Below are 18,485 nucleotides of genomic sequence, written 5' to 3' on the forward strand. Positions count from 1 at the left end.
TTGAAGGCCAAGAATTACTTGTTTCAAGCCATTGATCGAGCAATTTTGGAGACAATTCTGAAGAAGGATACGGCAAAGGATATCTGGGATTCCTTGAAGAAAAAGTATCAAGGCACGGCTAGAGTTAAACGTGCACAGCTGCAAGCTCTTCGCAAAGAGTTCGAGATGTTGCAAATGAAGAATGGAGAAACAGTCACTGACTATTTTGCGAGAACATTGACTGTGGCAAACAAAATGAGGATACATGGAGATAAAATGGAAGATGTCACTGTGATTGAGAAGATTCTCAGGTCTATGACACCTAAGTACAACTATGTTGTATGTTCAATTGAAGAGTCAAAAGATATTGATGCCCTTTCAATTGATGAACTGCAAAGTAGTCTGCTGGTACATGAACAAAGGATGACCTGCCATGAAATGGAAGAGCAAGCTCTAAAGGTTAGTCAAGAGACTTATTCACCAGGAAGAGGAAGAGGTCGAGGCAGTTTCAGAGGTCGTGGAAGAGGGAGAGGTCGACAAGGTTCATTTGACAAATCAACTGTGGAGTGTTACCACTGTCATGAACTTGGACATTTTCAGTATGAATGTCCTCAGAAGGAGAAGGAGTATAAGGCTAATGTGGCTGAGACTGAGGAAGAAATGTTGCTGATGGCATATGTTGAAGACGAAGGTGATCAAATGGGCAGCACTTGGTACTTGGATTCTGGATGCAGCAATCACATGAGTGGGAGTAAGAAGCTGTTTGCGAAAATGGATGAATCTTTCATGGATAATGTGAAGCTTGGAAACAACTCCAGTCTTCGTGTCATGGGAAAAGGCAACATAAGGATTGAAGTCAATGGAGTGAAGCACTGTATAACTGAGGTATTTTATGTTCCTGAGTTAAAAAGCAATCTGATCAGTCTTGGTCAGTTGCAAGAGAAAGGAATTGTCATTTTGTTTCAAAAGAACTCTTGCCAGATTCATCATCCTGTTAAAGGTTTGATCATTCAAGCTGATATGACTTCCAACCGCATGTTTTTACTGAAAACTGAATCAGCAACTGAAAAGCAAATGTGTTTCAAATCCACAACAGAAGAGGACACGTGGTTGTGGCACTACAGGTTTGGACATCTAAACTTCAATGGTCTCAAAACACTCCAACAAAAAAATATGGTGAAAGGTCTTCCTCCACTGCAAGTCCCTTCAAAAGTTTGTGAAGAATGTATGGTGGGAAAGCAACATCGTGAGCCATTTCCTAAGGAGAGCAATTGGAGAGCCACACAAATACTTGAATTGGTGCATTCTGACATTTGTGGACCTGTTAACCCAATCTCCAACAGCAACAAAAGGTATTTCATAACCTTTACTGATGATTTTAGTAGGAAAACATGGATATATTTCCTTACTGAGAAGTCTGAAGCTCTAGTAGTTTTCAAGAAATTTAAAGCCTCTGTTGAAAAAGAAACTGGTGTGTTTATTAAAGCTATTCGAACTGACAGGGGTGGAGAATTTACTTCCAATGAATTTGTTCATTTCTGTGAGAAGAATGGTATACACAGGCAATTAACTGCAGCTTACTCACCACAACAAAACGGTGTGGCCGAGAGGAAAAATCGTACCATTATGAACATGGTAAGGAGCATGCTAGCAAGAATGAAGGTGCCAAAGAAATTTTGGCCCGAAGCTGTGAATTGGAGCTCACACATCCTAAACAGATGTCCTACTCATGCTGTGAAGAATGTAACACCAGAGGAAGCATGGAGTGGCAAAAAACCTCAAGTGAATTATTTTAAGGTTTTTGGTTGTCTGGCTTATGTTCACACTCCAGACAATCTAAGAACCAAGCTTGATGATAAGAGCACAAAATGTGTGATGCTCGGAGTTAGTGAAGAGTCAAAGGCCTACAGACTGTACAATCCAAAGACTCAAAAGATCATAATCAGTAGAGATGTGGTATTTGATGAAGCTAATGGTTGGGACTGGAACAATAAACAAGAAAAGAGAGCTGGTGTTGATCTTGAAGAAATTGAAGCTGTGAATGGTGTTGAAGAAGTCACAACCAGAGAAGTCGAAGATGAACCTGTTGGACACAATTCACCAAGAATTACTGAAGCTTCACCAAATGTATCAAGGCAAAGAAGACCCCCTGGCTGGATGACAGATTATGTGAGCGGTAATGAGCTCTCAGATAATGAGAACATTGCTCAAATTGCTTTGACTGGTGGGAATGATCCCACTACTTTTGATGATGCTGTGAAGAGTTCAAAGTGGAGAAAAGCCATGGACTTGGAGATACAAGCTATTGAAAGAAATGATACGTGGGAGTTGATTGACTTGCCTGAAGGGGAAAAAACAGTGGGAGTGAAGTGGATATTCAAGACCAAATTCAAAGAAAATGGAGAGATTGACAAGTACAAGGCCAGGTTAGTAGCTAAAGGTTATACTCAAGAATATGGTATTGATTATTCAGAAGTATTTGCCCCTGTGGTTCGTCATGATACCATACGCTTGGTTATATCCTTAGCTGCACAAAATGATTGGTCAATCTATCAACTTGATGTGAAGTCTGCATTTTTATATGGAGAGCTCAATGAAAGAGTGTTCATCGATCAACCCCCTGGATATGTGCAAAGAGGGGAAGAACAGAAGGTCTACAGATTAAAAAGGGCTCTATACGGACTAAAGCAGGCTCCAAGAGCTTGGTATAGTCGTATAGAGTCACACTTCTTGAAAGCTGGATTCACCAAGTGCCCATACGAGCACACTTTGTTTGTCAAGCATGGTAAAGAATGTGAGATTCTTATTGTATGCCTTTATGTGGATGATCTAATTTTCACAGGAAATAATGAAGATATGTTCAAAGAATTCAAGAAGTCCATGATGGAAGAATTCGAGATGACAGACTTGGGAAAAATGCACTATTTTCTTGGAATTGAAGTGAAGCAAACAAGCAATGGGGTCTTTATTGGACAGAAGAAATATGCTGAGGAAATTCTCAAAAGATTTCACATGGAAGATTGCAATTCTGTCCAAAATCCTATAGTTCCAGGAACAAAGCTTAACAAGGATGCGGGAGGAGAAAGAGTCGATAGCACTCACTTCAAGCAGATAGTCGGAAGCCTAATGTACTTAACTGCTACCAGACCTGATCTGATGTTTGCTGTGAGCCTTATTAGCAGGTACATGGAATCACCTACTGAACTTCATTATCAGACAGCTAAGAGAGTGCTTCGCTATTTGAAAGGAACAACAGACCTTGGTCTATTCTACAAGAAGGAAACTAGAAACAAGAAGGAAGCTGGGGGTGAGTTAATGGGATTCAGCGACAGTGACTATGCAGGTGATCTTGATGATAGGAAAAGTACATCTGGATATGTATTCATGCTAAGTTCAGCAGCTATCTCTTGGTCATCGAAAAAACAGCCAGTTGTTACTCTCTCTACAACAGAAGCTGAATTCATAGCTGCAACGTCAAGTGCATGTCAAGCTGTTTGGCTAAGAAGGTTGCTCACAGAACTGTGCTTTCAACAAGATAAGCCTACTGTGATTTTCTGTGACAATAGCTCTGCTATTAAGCTGTCCAGAAATCCAGTAATGCATGGGAGGAGCAAGCACATTGATGTCAGATTCCATTTCCTTCGAGATCTTGTCAAAAATGAAGTAATTGAGTTAGAGCACTGTCCAAGCAATATGCAGGTTGCTGATATCCTAACTAAGCCATTAAAGTTGGAGGCATTCGTAAAGATGCAGAAATTGCTGGGGATCTGCTCAAGTTTGTCTGTAAATTGAAAGCTTAATTGCTTTTCAATTTAAGGGAGGATGAAAAGTTATTATTTACTATTTGTTAAAGTTGTTTAGTTTTAGTTGAAATAAACCTTGTTTTAAGGAAGTAGATAAGGTTTGAACTTTTCTTTAGGAGGATCCCTTGATATCAGGGACTGTTAGTCATGGGATCGTGTTCTTTTGCTTTCTGTTCTGTAAGGCTATTTAAAAGCCACTTTCCATTCAATATATTATTCTGCATTCTCTCAATTATAAGTGATATTTCAACAGTGTCTAGGTCAGGCCAGATTTCCCACGGCTGAACATTAAATTACACATGGCAGCCTTTGATTGGTCACTTCAGGTCACAAAATACACAATGATTGGTCATATAACCATGTCATACTTGCTGACTAGGAAAATTAGCAAGAATTATGCTTTTATTTTGTGTTTTATAGGGAGGTTCAAGAGGGGCAACCCCTTTGCTAAGGATGTAAGAAGAAATATCAGTGTAATCAAATATGAAAGTTGAATTATTGGTAAGTCTAAAATATTTTAAAAAATAAGAGTTATTGTTTTGATAAAGTTGGCGACAATAATTACAATAATTTGTACGATAGTTTAAAAAGACAGCAAATATATATTGCCTTACGTGCCATGCAAGTATAGATAAAATATAACATTGTGCATGTATCATTTTCATGAAACGTGCTATAAGTACTAGTTCATTTCTCCTCTTGCACGCCAGGGGGCTCTATCACAAGGATGTGTTTTATTTACAATTTGCAATTTTGCTCAACTTTTATATACAAATTTGATTTCCTTTTATATGAAAAATATTTATGAAAATACTTTAACTAATAAATTCGTCCTCTCTTTATTATTTTTTTTTTACAAGAAACATACATTTTATTAATAAGCTACACATAGGACCTAGCTAGGATTTTTGTGAAGGACGATAAGGACTATAGCCCCCTCTAGGTGCCTATTTATTGTATAGTGTTGAGACGAATACCTTTAGATCGAGAAAAAAATAATAATAAATATATCTGGCCTTTGAACAAATTACAAAAGACCGTTTGGGAGTCCTTCTGGAAGGGTTAAAAGCACTTTTTTGCAACCAAAAGCGCTTCTGATAACATTTGGCAGAAAAATTTAGAAGTGTTTATGGTCCATAGAAGCGCTTTCTGGAGAAGCACCTGCCAAACACTCTAAAGTGCTTTTCTAAGAAGCACTTCGATTTCTTAAGAAAATTTCAACATCTTTATAATAAAAGCACTTTTACTAAAAGCGCTTATAAGCATAAGTGCTTCCTAAAAAAGTAATCTCGAACGAGCACTTTGTGGTTATTGCGAGTATGCTTTGGAGGAGCATATAAAATATAAGAAATTAGATTGTAATCCTTTTTTTTTGGAGAAAGATTGTAATCTTTTAGATAAACTTCTTTGTAGATTAATATATAATATCTATGAGGGAAATTGTGAGTTGTAATAAGGCCCCGTTTGGGATTTGTTTTTTTCGCCAAAAACCTGTTTCACTTTAAAGTTAAGCAATTTATGGTGTTTGGTAAAAATAAAATATAACAATTATTTTAAAAGCAGTGGCCTTTTGACAAAAACTTTTAAAAGTATGCTCTAGGTTGCTTTTCAAAACTGTTTTCAAAAGAAGTAGAGATGAGCTTTTAATGAATTCTTTTAATTCCCAAAATACCATCATTCATTTTAAAAAAATGACACCCCCTCCACTTCCACATCTAACTCCACCACTTGCACCACCACATTCACTACATCCACAACCATTGCCATCGCCACCACCATGTCCTCCTCCTCCTCAACCTCTGCCGCCACCACCACAACCACCACCTCCACCTCCACCACCACCTCCACCTCCACCTCCTCCACCTCCTCCACCTCCACCACCACCACCACCACCACAACCAGTGGCGGAGCCAGAAAATTCATCAAGGAGGGTCAACCTCAAAAATTAAAATCATCGCATAACAAGATAAATTTATATAAAAAAACAAAGTCTTTAGTAATAACTCATAAATCATTCGAATACATTCACAATCGTTCATAAATCAGAATATTTCTCTATAACTGTTTTAAAATTAAATTTCAGAAATCAGATGATAAAGAAATCATATAAAGATTATTGTTCTTGATTTGAGATAATAAATAAATAACTAATTAACAGACCACAAATACAATGAACTATAAAAATAAAAAAACTACACAAAAAAAAATTACACTATTAGGGTTAAAGACTTATTGGATTAGTCATCACAATTCAGTGAAACAAAGTTGAATTCTTGCTGTAGAGTTGGAGAGAAAAAAAGAATTGAATAATTGATGCAAACGAAGACTTTTAATTCACGCAGTGCAAAGTTGAAATAGAATAGGGTTAATTTAAGCAGTGCAAAAGGTTGTCTCCTTTAGCTTTTAGGTTAGTAGTTCTTTAATTAAGAAGTTATTAAAAAAAAGGTAAAGAAAAGAAAAAAGGAAAGCTGAGATTGAGAAGGGTCATATATTAATAATAATTTATATACAAAGGGTAAATAGTATTGAATGCAAGGTTAATTAAGGAATTTCAGGAGGGTCAGCTGACCCTTGTGGGCCTGCATTGGCTCCGCCTTTGACCACAACTACCACCTCCTCCAAAACCTCCATATCCACCACCACGCTGCCACTGCCACCACCATCACCACCTCCACAACCGCCATCCCCACCACCACCACTACCACAACCACCAACTCCACCTTCATCTCCATCACCACCACATGATTAGTACATAACACTTTCAATATCATGTCTATTTTAGTCATTATTCACAGTTACAACAATTTTATATTAAAATTTACCAAACAGTTTTGACACTGCTTTTTGTACTAACAGCACTTTAAAAATATTGTTTACCAAACATGGAGCTGCTTTACTTTACAGCTAATTATTTTCAAAGCACAGCAGAAGCAACTTTTTTTAAAAGTGATAGCAATCCCAAATTGAGCCTAAAGCAATATAATATATATACTTACACATGAGCACAACCATTCTATTAATTACGTTGCAAATAGAGGCGGAGCCATAGTGGGGTCAGTGGGGTCGCACGACCTCTTGGAAGCCATGGAAATAAGCTTAGAGGTCCCTTTGGAGCTGCTGGTGCGACCTCTTGGAGCTACACACCAAGTGGTCGACGACTTGGTGTCTGAAAGAACCAAGGGTTTGCAAGCTGAAGAAAAAGGCTGTGTGCGGGCTTCCTTTTTTAAAAAAAATAGCCTGGGCAAAACGACGTCGTTTTGGGCCAGGTCTTAAAAAAAAAAAAAAAAGGCCAGCGTATCCCTCTCTTCACAGACCAAATTCCTCCATTCTTAAACCCCAAATTTTTTTGTTTTCTCCTCCAACCCTAAGTTCCCAACTCAATCCCCCCCTCCCTCAAACCCTCAACTCCATTTCCTCCCTTGCTGCCGTCGTCGTCGCCATGTGGCGGTGCAACCAACTACTCTCTTTGTTTTTTCTCATTGTTATTGTGAAATTTCACAATTCAAGTAAGTTCTAAACCCTATGTTGCTATGTATGATATATTTAATTTAATTGAAACCCAATTCATATTTATTTTGATTATATTGTGAGTTTTTATTTTCATTATTTTGTATATGTAGAATATATATTTAATTTAATTGAAATCCAATTCATATTTATTTTGATTATATTGATATTTTGTTAATATTGTGAGTTTTTATTTTCATTATTTTGTATATGTAGAATATATTTAATTTAATTGAAATCCAATTCATAATTATTTTGATTATGTTGATGGTTTGTTTATATTGTGAGTATTTATTTTGATTATTTTGTATATGTAGAGTTATTATGGAATGGTTTTTTTAAGAGAAAGTCATCATCGGGTACGGGTAGTTCGGATAATGTTGATAGTTCAAATAATGTTGGTAGTTCAAGAACTCCAAGTTCAAGACAAAGTCAGTTAGATGGTGTTTTGGGTCCGAGTTCAAGACAAAGTCAGTTAGATGGTGTTTTTGGTAACCTTCAAGCGGACCCTGGATTAAGAACTCGAATGATAGATTATGATGCTAATATGAGAGATGAGGTCCGAAGATCATATCTACAAAAAGGACCTCGTCGTGGACAATTATAGCTTGTAATGTTTTTTCCGTTATGAATTATGAATGAAAGTACTATGATTTCATTTTCAATATTTTTTTTCCATCCTAAATTTTTATTGGGACTTTTACACTAACACCCCTTGTGGTAAGATTCCTGGCTCCCCCACTGGTTGCAAATATTGTGCTACAAAAAGTTATAATCTAATTACAAACATCTGGTAAATCATAGATTCGATGAATCTGATAAATATAAAATTACAAAGTACACCAACACATCATCTTTTAGGCCGCCCAACTACATACTGATGATTTCCAAACCATCAAGACCAGCCGTTCACCATGTAGTTTTTGCCCAGAAAATGCAAGAAGGTTCAGATTTGCAGCATAGATGGCTTCCGCATTTTTCCTTATAAACTCATCTAGTTTGCAAGTGCCATCTTTCCACAAGGAAGGAAATCCATCTTCAGATTGAGGAATAGATTTCCTGTCACATCTTTCTGGAGTCAAATAGCTGATCCACTGTCTGGTAAATCATCGATTCGATGTAAAGTTTCTGATTCATAACCTGAACCATAAACATGTTTGTGTTTGAGTCTCTTTCTGTTTGAGAAATGAAGGATGCTTCGTTTTGCCTTCATTTCTCTTCAGAACAAGGCCAAATACACGAGAACCCCAATCCAATACCAGCTTTGGAAAGAACGATGCTCTCTGTGAGGTCTTGCATGACGGCCACCTCTACCATCATAACCAATTTATAGTGGCGGCTAGGTCAGGTCAGATTTGCCAAGGGTGAACATTAATTGCCGCCAACTACATTACACATGGCAGCCTTTGATTGGTCAATTCCTGTATCAAAACACACAATGATTGGTTACCACAGGTCATATAACCTTGTCATACTTGCAGACTAGGAAATTGGCAAGAATTATGCTTTTATTTGTGTGTTTATAAAACATGTAATTGATTTATGAATATTCTTGTTAATAAAGAACAAATACAAGTGATTCAAATAAATACTCGCAATATAACTGAGACTAGCGAAACAAATTGATATGGTTACAAATTACAAAAGTTATAAGCATCTGGTAAATCATTGATTCGACAACATCACATCTGAATTTCGTAAGAATCATATTTAGATGTCGCAACTACAGGTTCGGATGATCTTTTAGGTGGCACAACCACAGGTTTTTTGACATCGAAACCTCTAGATGTGCTTGAGTTGAATACTTCCCTGCCGCACAACTTGACGAGCCAAACGTGACCAGCAAAATATGGAGGGGAGAAAAGAAAAGATCAATCTTAGGCCTTTATGATGCAAAATTAATTGTAACAAATCAAAAAGTACAAACTGGAGCGTGGATGGATCTGCCTACTCAACGTATAAAGGCAAATTAAATACAGATATGGAAAAAGTAACGGCACCAGGCAAACACATACATGAAAACAGCATGATCTCTCGTCATCGGGTCGCAAAATCTGCACACAACACAATTATCATACCACACACTACCACATTTTACTATTTGCGCGACGAAGATGATTTGGTCGTGCAAAGCACATTTGAGTCGCACAAACTTCAGCGCGCTAAATCCGTAGTGCAAAGATCGTGAAAAAAAAACTTTGTGCGACAAAGGTTTTTAATTGGTCGTGAAAACGTGAGCGACGATTAACCTCGTTGCACAAAAGTTTAGGGACGAGACAAATGTTCGTCTCTCAAACCTTTGCGCGACGACAGTACGTTCGTTGCGAGTACACAGCGTGACGATTTCTATTTGTCGCACAGAAATGTAGGGACGAGAAAACTGTTCGTGTCGCAAACGTTTGCACGATGACTTGTGTAGCGCGATGAAATTGTCTTAGTCGCTTTTTCTTTTTTGCGAGACGAAGCCTTTTGTCGAGCAAAAATAAAAAAAAAAAATATTTTTATTTTGTAAAAACGTGAATTGGCGCGACAAAAAGTGTTGCGTCGCGTAAAAATAAAATATATTTTATTAAAATTTTGTACAAAAAATAAATTTGGTTTTTTTTTTTTGGTAATAAAATGAAATTGCAATAAAAAATGGAATGAAGAGAAATGTTTTTTTAATAAAATAATATACATATATAGTACAAGAGAAATGTTTAAAATGTAATTAAGAAAGTAAAAAACTAATCAAAAAATGTTCCAAAATCTACGTGGTCGTCTTGCAAATGCGGCTCGGAGGTCTGGACATTGTCGACAAGGGTGGAGGTGTGATGGCCAAGCTCGGGTTGGAAGGGCTCGGAGGTCTACAAGGGACCAAAATGCGGGATTGGAATGCCGGACCGAGTGAGGGACTCTAGAAACTGTGACATCTGAGTACTAAACGAGGCAAGTTGGGTCTCAAGCTTGGCCACCTTCGCTGTCAAAGCAATCACCTGACTGTTTGACTGCGACGCACCAGTAGCAGATGTCGATGTTGTGTCGGTCGTGCTGGGGGGACGGTGACGACGCCTGACGCTAACAGGTTGCGCCACTGATGACGCTGATGACGCTGGCTCATGGGAGACCCCGGGACCAACCGGCAAGTGGTCCATTTGTGCTGGAGCATTGGCAGCTGACGGCTGAGCCGGGGGAGGCGAACTCTGTGCAGTCGTCACCGCCTTACGACTTCTAATAAGGTTTGACATCTGCACAACTGAACAAGCATCCAAAGTTAAAAACATAGTTACTCTAATATGCTAGGAATGGACTTTAAATTAAAGGGGGGAGGGAGCTTGGCTTAAATATTTGAAAACATACCTCCTCCAACCAGAGCTTTTTTACTTTTCTTTCTTGTATCCTTGTAGAAGGACCTAGCACTTTTCGCAACTTTAGTATCAAGTTTTCTTTTGATAGCACCTAATTTCTGTCCTTCCTCTGTTCCACTACAAGCTTCTTTTATGAACTCAACATGTTCGTTTTTACTTTCGTCAACTTCTTTCTTCTTTACAAAGTATCTCTTCCTCCTCTGCTGAACTTCCAGAGTACCAGTCCCTTCTCTACCCATTGCGTACTTTTCATTTCTGTCATAGTAATCATTGTCAGCTTCAGTGCTACCTAAGCTTAATTCACAACCACCCACATCCATTTCACAACCATGGAGCCTGGCATTAGTCATTTCTGATTCTGCACGCTAAATGTCAGAAACAATAATGAATGATTAAATTATCATCTTGAAATAAGTCTAGAAAAGCAATGAAGATTTTTTTAAAATAATAATCTCACCATCCTTTCACCATTCCGAACAGGTGATGGTGTAGTGCCTTTGGCTTTTCTCTTAGGCGTCCAAGAAACTAGGGGAGAACCACCTCTATGCGAGGCCTCAGTCAATGCCAATGCTATCTCATGAGCAACATCATTATTGTTAGCATCCACATTGAGTTTTAAACCTTGCCTGGCAGGCGGAGAATACTTTCTACTATTATCTTGATCATTAGAATATGCAACAGGGACTCGAGGAGTCCTTTTTTTAACAGCATGAGGCCTTATTCCTGAAAAAAATTCAAAACATATTAATGGCAGCGCCATTAAAGAACATATAATGTAAAATAGACCCAAAGGAGGACGATGGAATTTTTGAAGTAGAACCAAGAAGAAAATAGAAAAGTGAAAAAAGTAGAGAGAGAGAGAGAGAGAGAGAGAGAGAGAGAGAGAGAGAGAGAGAGAGAGAGAGAGAGAGAGAAGTGAGGAGTAGAATAAGAGCAAGAAAAGTTAATCTCAATTCAATAAAACTCTTGAATTCCATTACAATAGACCATATTTATAGAGGTAATCCTGCAATAGTAAAATACGTTAATAAATAACTAAATCCCTAAATTCTAATTTTTATAAATAAAAATTAATTAAAATAAACCTGTTTCCCTCTTTTGCTCCTACACCATTTTCTTGCATCCGCTACCAATTTCTCTTTTCCAAAGACAAGGGTCAACAAGAAGCAACAATTGACATTTTCCCACCAAGTTGCACAATATTTTCCTATGAAGTGTAGAAGCTTTGCTTTTAAATAATAGTGAGAAAATATGACTCGAGCAGCATAAAAAGGCAGCAGCAAAACAGCTTCGGTTCCAAGCCACAAATGAGTAAAAGATAACCACAAAGTAAAAAACAAATGGAAAAAAGATATGCAAATTGTACATGTGCTGACCCAGACACACACACAGATCACAATAATTTCCCACCTGAGCGCCTATTCTTCAGCGGTGACAAGCAGTCACTAGTTGATGCCATTGGATGGGACTCTGAAAAATCTGGAATATGTCCTTCTAATTCTTTTGAGGACTCACTCCGAAGTTTTGACCTTGCATGCTTTTGGGGTTTCCTAGAGGTTTCTGCATCGTCATTGTTTTCTTGTTCACTGTCACTTCCTCCCTGTAAGGCCAGAGTCCTCTATGTGAGTTCCATGTGGGTCATTTCCAATACATAGCCCAATTGATATCAACAGAAGAGTATTACTAGATCATTAAACTCATTAATAAACTAACACATATGCACATGCTGCTCACCATAAATGGATATTTCTTAAAGAAGGAACTTCATTACAGTTTGCTTTAGCAATAGAACCAATGCCAGGTTTTCATTTCCCCTTAGAAAAAAAGTTGTATTAACAGCTAGGAAACCCTTCAATGAATAGAAACAATGATGAAATTCAGACCAGTGAATTTCAACTATTCCTTAGGTTGAAAAACATGTTTAACCAGCCAACCAGAAAACAAAATAAAAAATATAAATAATCTATATCCCTTGACGTTCCTTTCTTTTTCATTTTAAAAAGAAATGGAAGCTTTATTGCAATGAAGGATGCAATTATAAAGCAGGGGACATGAAATCCTCTCTAATAGAACAATACAAACATATCCTCATTTAGCTACAAAATTAACTAAAGAAGAGGCACTCCAATTTGAAAAGCAAACTACAGGTTGGGGAACAAGGAGTATAAGTTACAGCCTACAGGACACAATCCAAACCACTGGTCAAAGAAATAGCAAAGGCCTGCACTATTGCAAAAGAAACCTTCTTTTTTTGGTCATAAAAGCCTCCTTTTTTTCCCCCCTTCAGTCAGCTACTTTTTGTTTTCATGTTCTTAAAGATTTCATGGCAAAAGGTAAAGTTTCCCTTCCCCATGCAGTGTTTGTAGAAGTACCAGAACAACTAAACATGGATTTGCACTAAACAAAGGAAAACCATTTTGAAGTACCAAAATATTACCCACAAGAATAGTTCCTAGAAGGTAAGTGCACAGATTGATCTACAAAACCACAAACGTTCAATCTTACCAGTATACAATAGTGGTCAGTCATCATTGCTATTAGGCCAACCACAGAAGCAACGCCCTCAGGAAGAGATAAATAGGCCTGAAAATATAGAACAATCCTGAGTCACCCACATGGTATAAATAGGTTATGATTAAAACATAGAAAACATAGGCATTTATTAATCTCTTGGGGAAACGTAGATAATTCAAGATTATGGCATAAACATAGTTTGTCAAATTCTAAACACAAAACTTAATGTCTTTACTGATTCTATGACAATTCTAATATTATTTTACTTTCATATTTAGCTTGGAAAAAACTCAAAGAATGAGACTTCATCAAGCATTGACTGAACTACATTGAACTGATTATTATGTAGTTCAGATTTTCAGGGAAAATATCTAATTTACAGAGCTCAACAAATTAAAATGGTGCCAAATCTTATACATTGATGAAAATTAAGACCAGATTATTCAGTTTTTCTATAAATAAAAAAAACTCAAAACCCCATGCAATGGTGGACTTGCCACAACTTGGAAACAGGAGTTATGTGAGTGGAGGCAAAAGCATTCCACTATGCATAGAATTGCACACACTGGGGATAGAAGGAATTAACCATGACCATACCAAATTTTTTAGACATAAAGTTTTATGCACATGGACAAGATAGTGTCCAGTTGTGTTACAAGATAAAATTACACTATATCCCGCACATACCTTATTCATAGAGTAAAGGGCCTCCACCATTTCCACAGATCGGTGACGAACTACAGAAGCCACCTAAAATGAAAAATTATAAGTAAATTAGTAAGCTTACGGCTGGCCCAAACATGTTAATCAAGTGAAGAGTATCATAAAATTTGTACTAACCTTCTTCCAATCTTTCCCATACTTACGATATGCTTCATAGAAATTCTCTAGCTCTTCCTTGGTCCATTGAGGCCCTAACATGGCAGACAACTTTCTCTTCTGCACATGAGAGGACAGGGGGAAAATGCATATAGAACTGGTTAACAATTACTAATTTTAAGCAGTTCTAATACTTCAGAAGAAACTCGAGGTTTGCTATTTGAGATCTGCATATACATAACGATACGTAAACCAACACTGATCACATAGTAACTTCCTAGAATGGCAATGCAAAGTTGTTGCTTCAGGAGAAGGAAGAAAATCAAGATTTCAAATTCAGTTTTTGTTGACTAAATATAGAACAATTCAGATGATAAACATCCTCAGAACAAAGTCAGGACTCACTTTCTGCCCAGTTTTGTTAGCATTCTCTCCGTACTTGTTAGAAGCAGCCTCATTCATATAAGAAAACCGCTTATTTATACTTCTTGATATTCTTGATGGGGCCATGGCTAACTTCCTTAGTTACCTGAAACAAAACAAGTAGAAAAGCACAAGTCCACAAAGTCATATCCAAAATGAAGAGCAAGGTCATACAGTAATTAATGCCGACACCAGCAACAAACTATGCAAGTAATATGTGGGTTGCGTCAGATCGTCCTACAAAAGTTTAAGATTGCCTTATCGTCCAAACTTTTCCTACCATCTTCGCGACTTTGACAACAAATTACAGGGAACTTTGGAGAACACAAGCCTTTTAGAAATCCACCACAAAGTTCTGATTCATAGTGGGTATAATAACTGACACTTTCCATAGCAAGATCAGTAAATGTATTTTTCACGTATCACGACCAACATTCTCATTATTGAAAAAGAGAAAGCATATCAAGGCCAACAAGGCAAAAGGAAAGAGACTAATAATCCTTCATAAGAAACAAAACGAAAATTCAGAATTCCAAGCTTTTATACTTCTGATACTTTTTTTTGTTTTTGGAAAAAGGGAAAAAAAAATTATTCACTGTAAATCAATTTTCCCGCCAATTTTATGTATAACCCAGTGGAAAAAGAAAATCTTAGATCTGAACCATCCAGCTTAAAACTAAGCCTATCTCAACCAGATAACTCGGCAGTAGCATTTGGGCTTCGAGAGTTACACAGAAAATCCACTTTCGAACACAAAATTTCTCATAATTCGAGGCTCCCTTACTTTAAAAAAAGTTCGAAAAGATTCTTAAACAACAAAATCGACCCCCAAAAAAATACACAGAGCCCAAATGTAACAATTTCGTCCGAGCTGAGGAAAATTTTCCGCTAAAAACAAAAATAAAAGTTAATAATGGACAAAATTGCGATTTCTTTTACTGTTCACAGTTTTCTCGGCAACCAAAGATCGAACGAAACCTAAAAATGTAAAGCGTTACCAATACACGGCTTGCAATTCGAAAATCTGATAACCCTAACATAGAGAAAATTCGAAAAGAAAAAAGGGAAATTCACCTCTGGAGGAGTGTTTGCACGCCGATTAGAGCTCGTCCAGGTTCTGAGCGATGGAGTGAAAGCGCATTTGAGCAGCACTGGAACTGAGAGCTAGTGGCAGTGGTTGAGAAAAAAGAAGAAGACGACGAAGTTGAAGAAGAAGAATGAGAAATTGGGCGCGGACAGCCGCGAAACTTTAAAACACTTTTAATCGGAGTTGAGAATTTTGTTATTTTGCCCGAATTTTTCAAATTTGTGCACGTGTCAAAATTGTAATTGTGTGATATCACGTGTTTTTGCTCAATAAATCAGATCATTGAAAACTAGAAAATAAAGAAAATAAAAACTAAAGTTGAAAAACAAAAACAAAATAATTCATTATGCTAAAACGATTTCTTTATATTTGACTAGCCCCAGCATGTGCCAATTTGTTTTCTTTTTTATTTTTTATTTTATTTTTAGAATTAAGAAAAAATAACATGCATAGTTATGTTTCATAAAAGTAAGACTTATTATCTGATTTTGTTTTTAATTTTAATTTTTTTAATATGAAAAATTTTGAATTTACCATATTATCATCATTTAATTAATAATTTCAATTCTTAATGTTTGAATTAACCAAGGGCATTTTCTGGTATTTTGAATGTTTGACCATTCTCTGCCTTTTGCTTTATTTATATAGATTTTAACAAAATTTAATTTGTAATGTATTGAAACTCATAAAATTCAATTAACGTTTTTTGAGTGGTACTACTAGTTTTTTCTATGTCACTTTTTCTAGAAATTTTAAGTCTGAGTGCAACACTCACTAACTTTCTCATTTGCCCCCTCATTTGTAAGAAATTTTAATTGTGATTATAACACCATGATGTGGTGTTATTAACTTACGTGGTTAGGTCACACATATTTTCCATGTCTGCACACTAATTGTGTCAACAACTATACACAATGATTAGCCATCACAAGGTCATACAACCATGTATGTGGCATCCGCCTTACTAAGGGACATGATGTTATGCATGAAGAAATGATGGTCTAAAATTATGAAGAATAGCGGTGTCTCGAATTAAGATAGTTAAAACAATAAAAGTTAAATATTAGTAAGTGTGAAATAGAGAGAAAATTACTTAATTATCGTTTTGATAGTAAATAAAGTTGGTTACAATAATTATTAATTACAATGAATACTAGAATATTTCGAAAACACACAATTGCGCGTACACCAGGCGTACATCACTCACGCTATATGTGCTCTTTCATTACGCCCTCTTAAACCTGAGTGAGGGAATATTTCAGTAACTACATTACACATGGCAACCTTTGATTGGTCATTTATATGTCTGAAACATACAATGAGTGGTCACTTCATGACTCAAACATATAATGATTGGTCATGATGAGGTCATAGAACCAATGTCATACTGGCTGACTAGGAAAATGACATGGCAATATTTATGCTTCTATGTGAGTGTATGTTTGTGTCTCAAATATATACGATGAGGGTTTAAAATAGTTACCAACAGGGTCTAACTCATTGGAAAATGGTCTTAACTTGTAGACCGGTGGTCTCATGTTCGAATTCCCATGACACCTTGATAGTATATGTATGAGAAACCCCCCCTCCCCTTTATAATTTAGACTATCGCTTCTGTTATTAAAAAAAAACAATTAAAAATAGAGGTACCTAGTTACAACTAACTAGTTATAAATAAATAAAAAACGACAGGAGTTTATATATTGGTAAATCTAAAAAAGGGAAACCCAAAAGAAAAAAGAGAAAAATAATAATATATACCTACTGTTTTGATAGTTAATAAAGCCAGTCTTGGTCAGAATAATTCCAATAAACGAAAATATTGCAAATACATTTCACGTACACCTATCACATAAGTATAGAAAAAATATAATACCATGCATGCATCACTTGTAGAGAATACATTGTACATGCTATTACTTCGCTTACACTTCGGCACGTTCTTGAGTGGGAATATATGTTTATCTCCTAGGCTAAAATTTGCACTCCGCACTTTGGCCAACACTTTACCCCTTACGGGCCGACCCGGTGTGAGTGGGGATTAGTCTGGGTTGTGGTTAAGGCTTAAAGGTGCCACCCATAGTTGGGGCCCATCCAGGACCACCTCATGGTTTAGACAAAAAAAAAAAAAAATTTGCACTCCGCAATTTTGCTTAACATTTAGATGCAATATTTTTTGGGAGATTCACTAATATACCCAATATAGGAGCCCAAATTATAAAAATACCCCATATGAAATGGATTTTAGAAACACACCCAAAACTCATTTATAACATAACAAAAAAACTTTTAACTTCTTTTAAATTACAAAACTGCCATTGATTTCTCAAAGCAAACCCAACCCCAAAACATATAAACAAGCTTAAAATACTCAATAGGACATCAAAGTAATTTAATAATCAAAATTAAATTCAATATGGCCGATTGTCATTTTTTGGGTTTTTTTTGGGTTTGTTTATAGAAATTAAATGGTGTGGGGTTTATTTATAGTTTTAGTGCTAAGAATGGGTATTTGACTAAATATCTCTTTTTTTTTTCCCTTCCTTTCGGTTATAGGAATTTTGCTTGGCACCTATGTATAAAACATGTATATAGTGCACTATGGATGGACTCCTTTTGCTCTTGATTCGTAATTGATTCATGAATATTCAAATAAAGAACTAATACATGTGATTCAAATAAGGGGTTCTTAGATCTAGGTCCAAAACGATTAGCTGTCATTGGGTCTAGTCCTCGAGTTTTTGGTTTTAGATGTAGGTCCTTTGACATTTATTACTTTTTTGTTGTGTCGATTTTACCCTTTAAGGTAAATAAGGAAAACACATTGAAAATCTAAATTTAATGCATTATTTCCTTGAAATTGAATTCCAAATTTTGAATTTTGAATTTTTTTTCCTTGATAATATTCCTAATATATAGATAAAATACAATTTAATCAATAAAAAGTAATGACTCACATATTATACCAATCGATCAGTAAGCATCCACATTAAATTATGTACCTGA

The 18,485-nt window shown here is 36.3% G+C and overlaps 1 protein-coding gene across 2 annotated transcripts; it reads right to left on the reverse strand.

The window, feature by feature from the left end:
• Positions 1-9,934: 9,934 nt before the first annotated feature.
• LOC110760694 (protein ALWAYS EARLY 3-like) lies at positions 9,935-15,650 on the reverse strand. 2 transcript variants are annotated; one of them, XM_021962998.2, is made up of 9 exons: positions 15,467-15,650; positions 14,375-14,498; positions 13,991-14,089; positions 13,838-13,900; positions 13,142-13,219; positions 12,047-12,236; positions 11,094-11,359; positions 10,629-11,001; positions 9,935-10,524 (listed from the first exon to the last, which is right to left on the reverse strand). In XM_021962998.2, the coding sequence occupies exons 2-9, from the start codon at positions 14,477-14,479 to the stop codon at positions 10,136-10,138; spliced, it is 1,563 nt and encodes a 520-aa protein (XP_021818690.2). In that variant the 5' UTR covers positions 14,480-14,498; positions 15,467-15,650; the 3' UTR covers positions 9,935-10,135. The 2 variants fall into 2 exon arrangements, with proteins under 2 accessions (XP_021818690.2, XP_088109605.1); XM_088253479.1 differs by lacking the exon at positions 15,467-15,650 and having other exon boundaries at positions 13,991-14,196; positions 14,375-14,500.
• Between the last annotated feature and the right edge of the window lie 2,835 nt (positions 15,651-18,485).

The sequence above is a fragment of the Prunus avium genome, chromosome 1 (assembly GCF_965620075.1).
Source record: "Prunus avium chromosome 1, drPruAviu1.hap1.1, whole genome shotgun sequence".
Classification (NCBI taxonomy): Eukaryota; Viridiplantae; Streptophyta; class Magnoliopsida; order Rosales; family Rosaceae; genus Prunus; species Prunus avium.

What these genes read in the sequence shown, in the direction of transcription:
- LOC110760694 (XM_021962998.2), bottom strand. Translation starts at nt 14,479, where the DNA reads ATGGCCCCATCAAGAATATCAAGAAGTATAAATAAGCGGTTTTCTTAT. An exon ending in CCCTTTACTCTATGAATAAG is followed by an intron (nt 13,220 to 13,837) that starts GTATGTGCGGGA and finishes CTATATTTTCAG; the next exon opens with GCCTATTTATCTCTTCCTGA. An exon ending in AAAAGCTCTGGTTGGAGGAG is followed by an intron (nt 10,525 to 10,628) that starts GTATGTTTTCAA and finishes ATGCTTGTTCAG; the next exon opens with TTGTGCAGATGTCAAACCTT.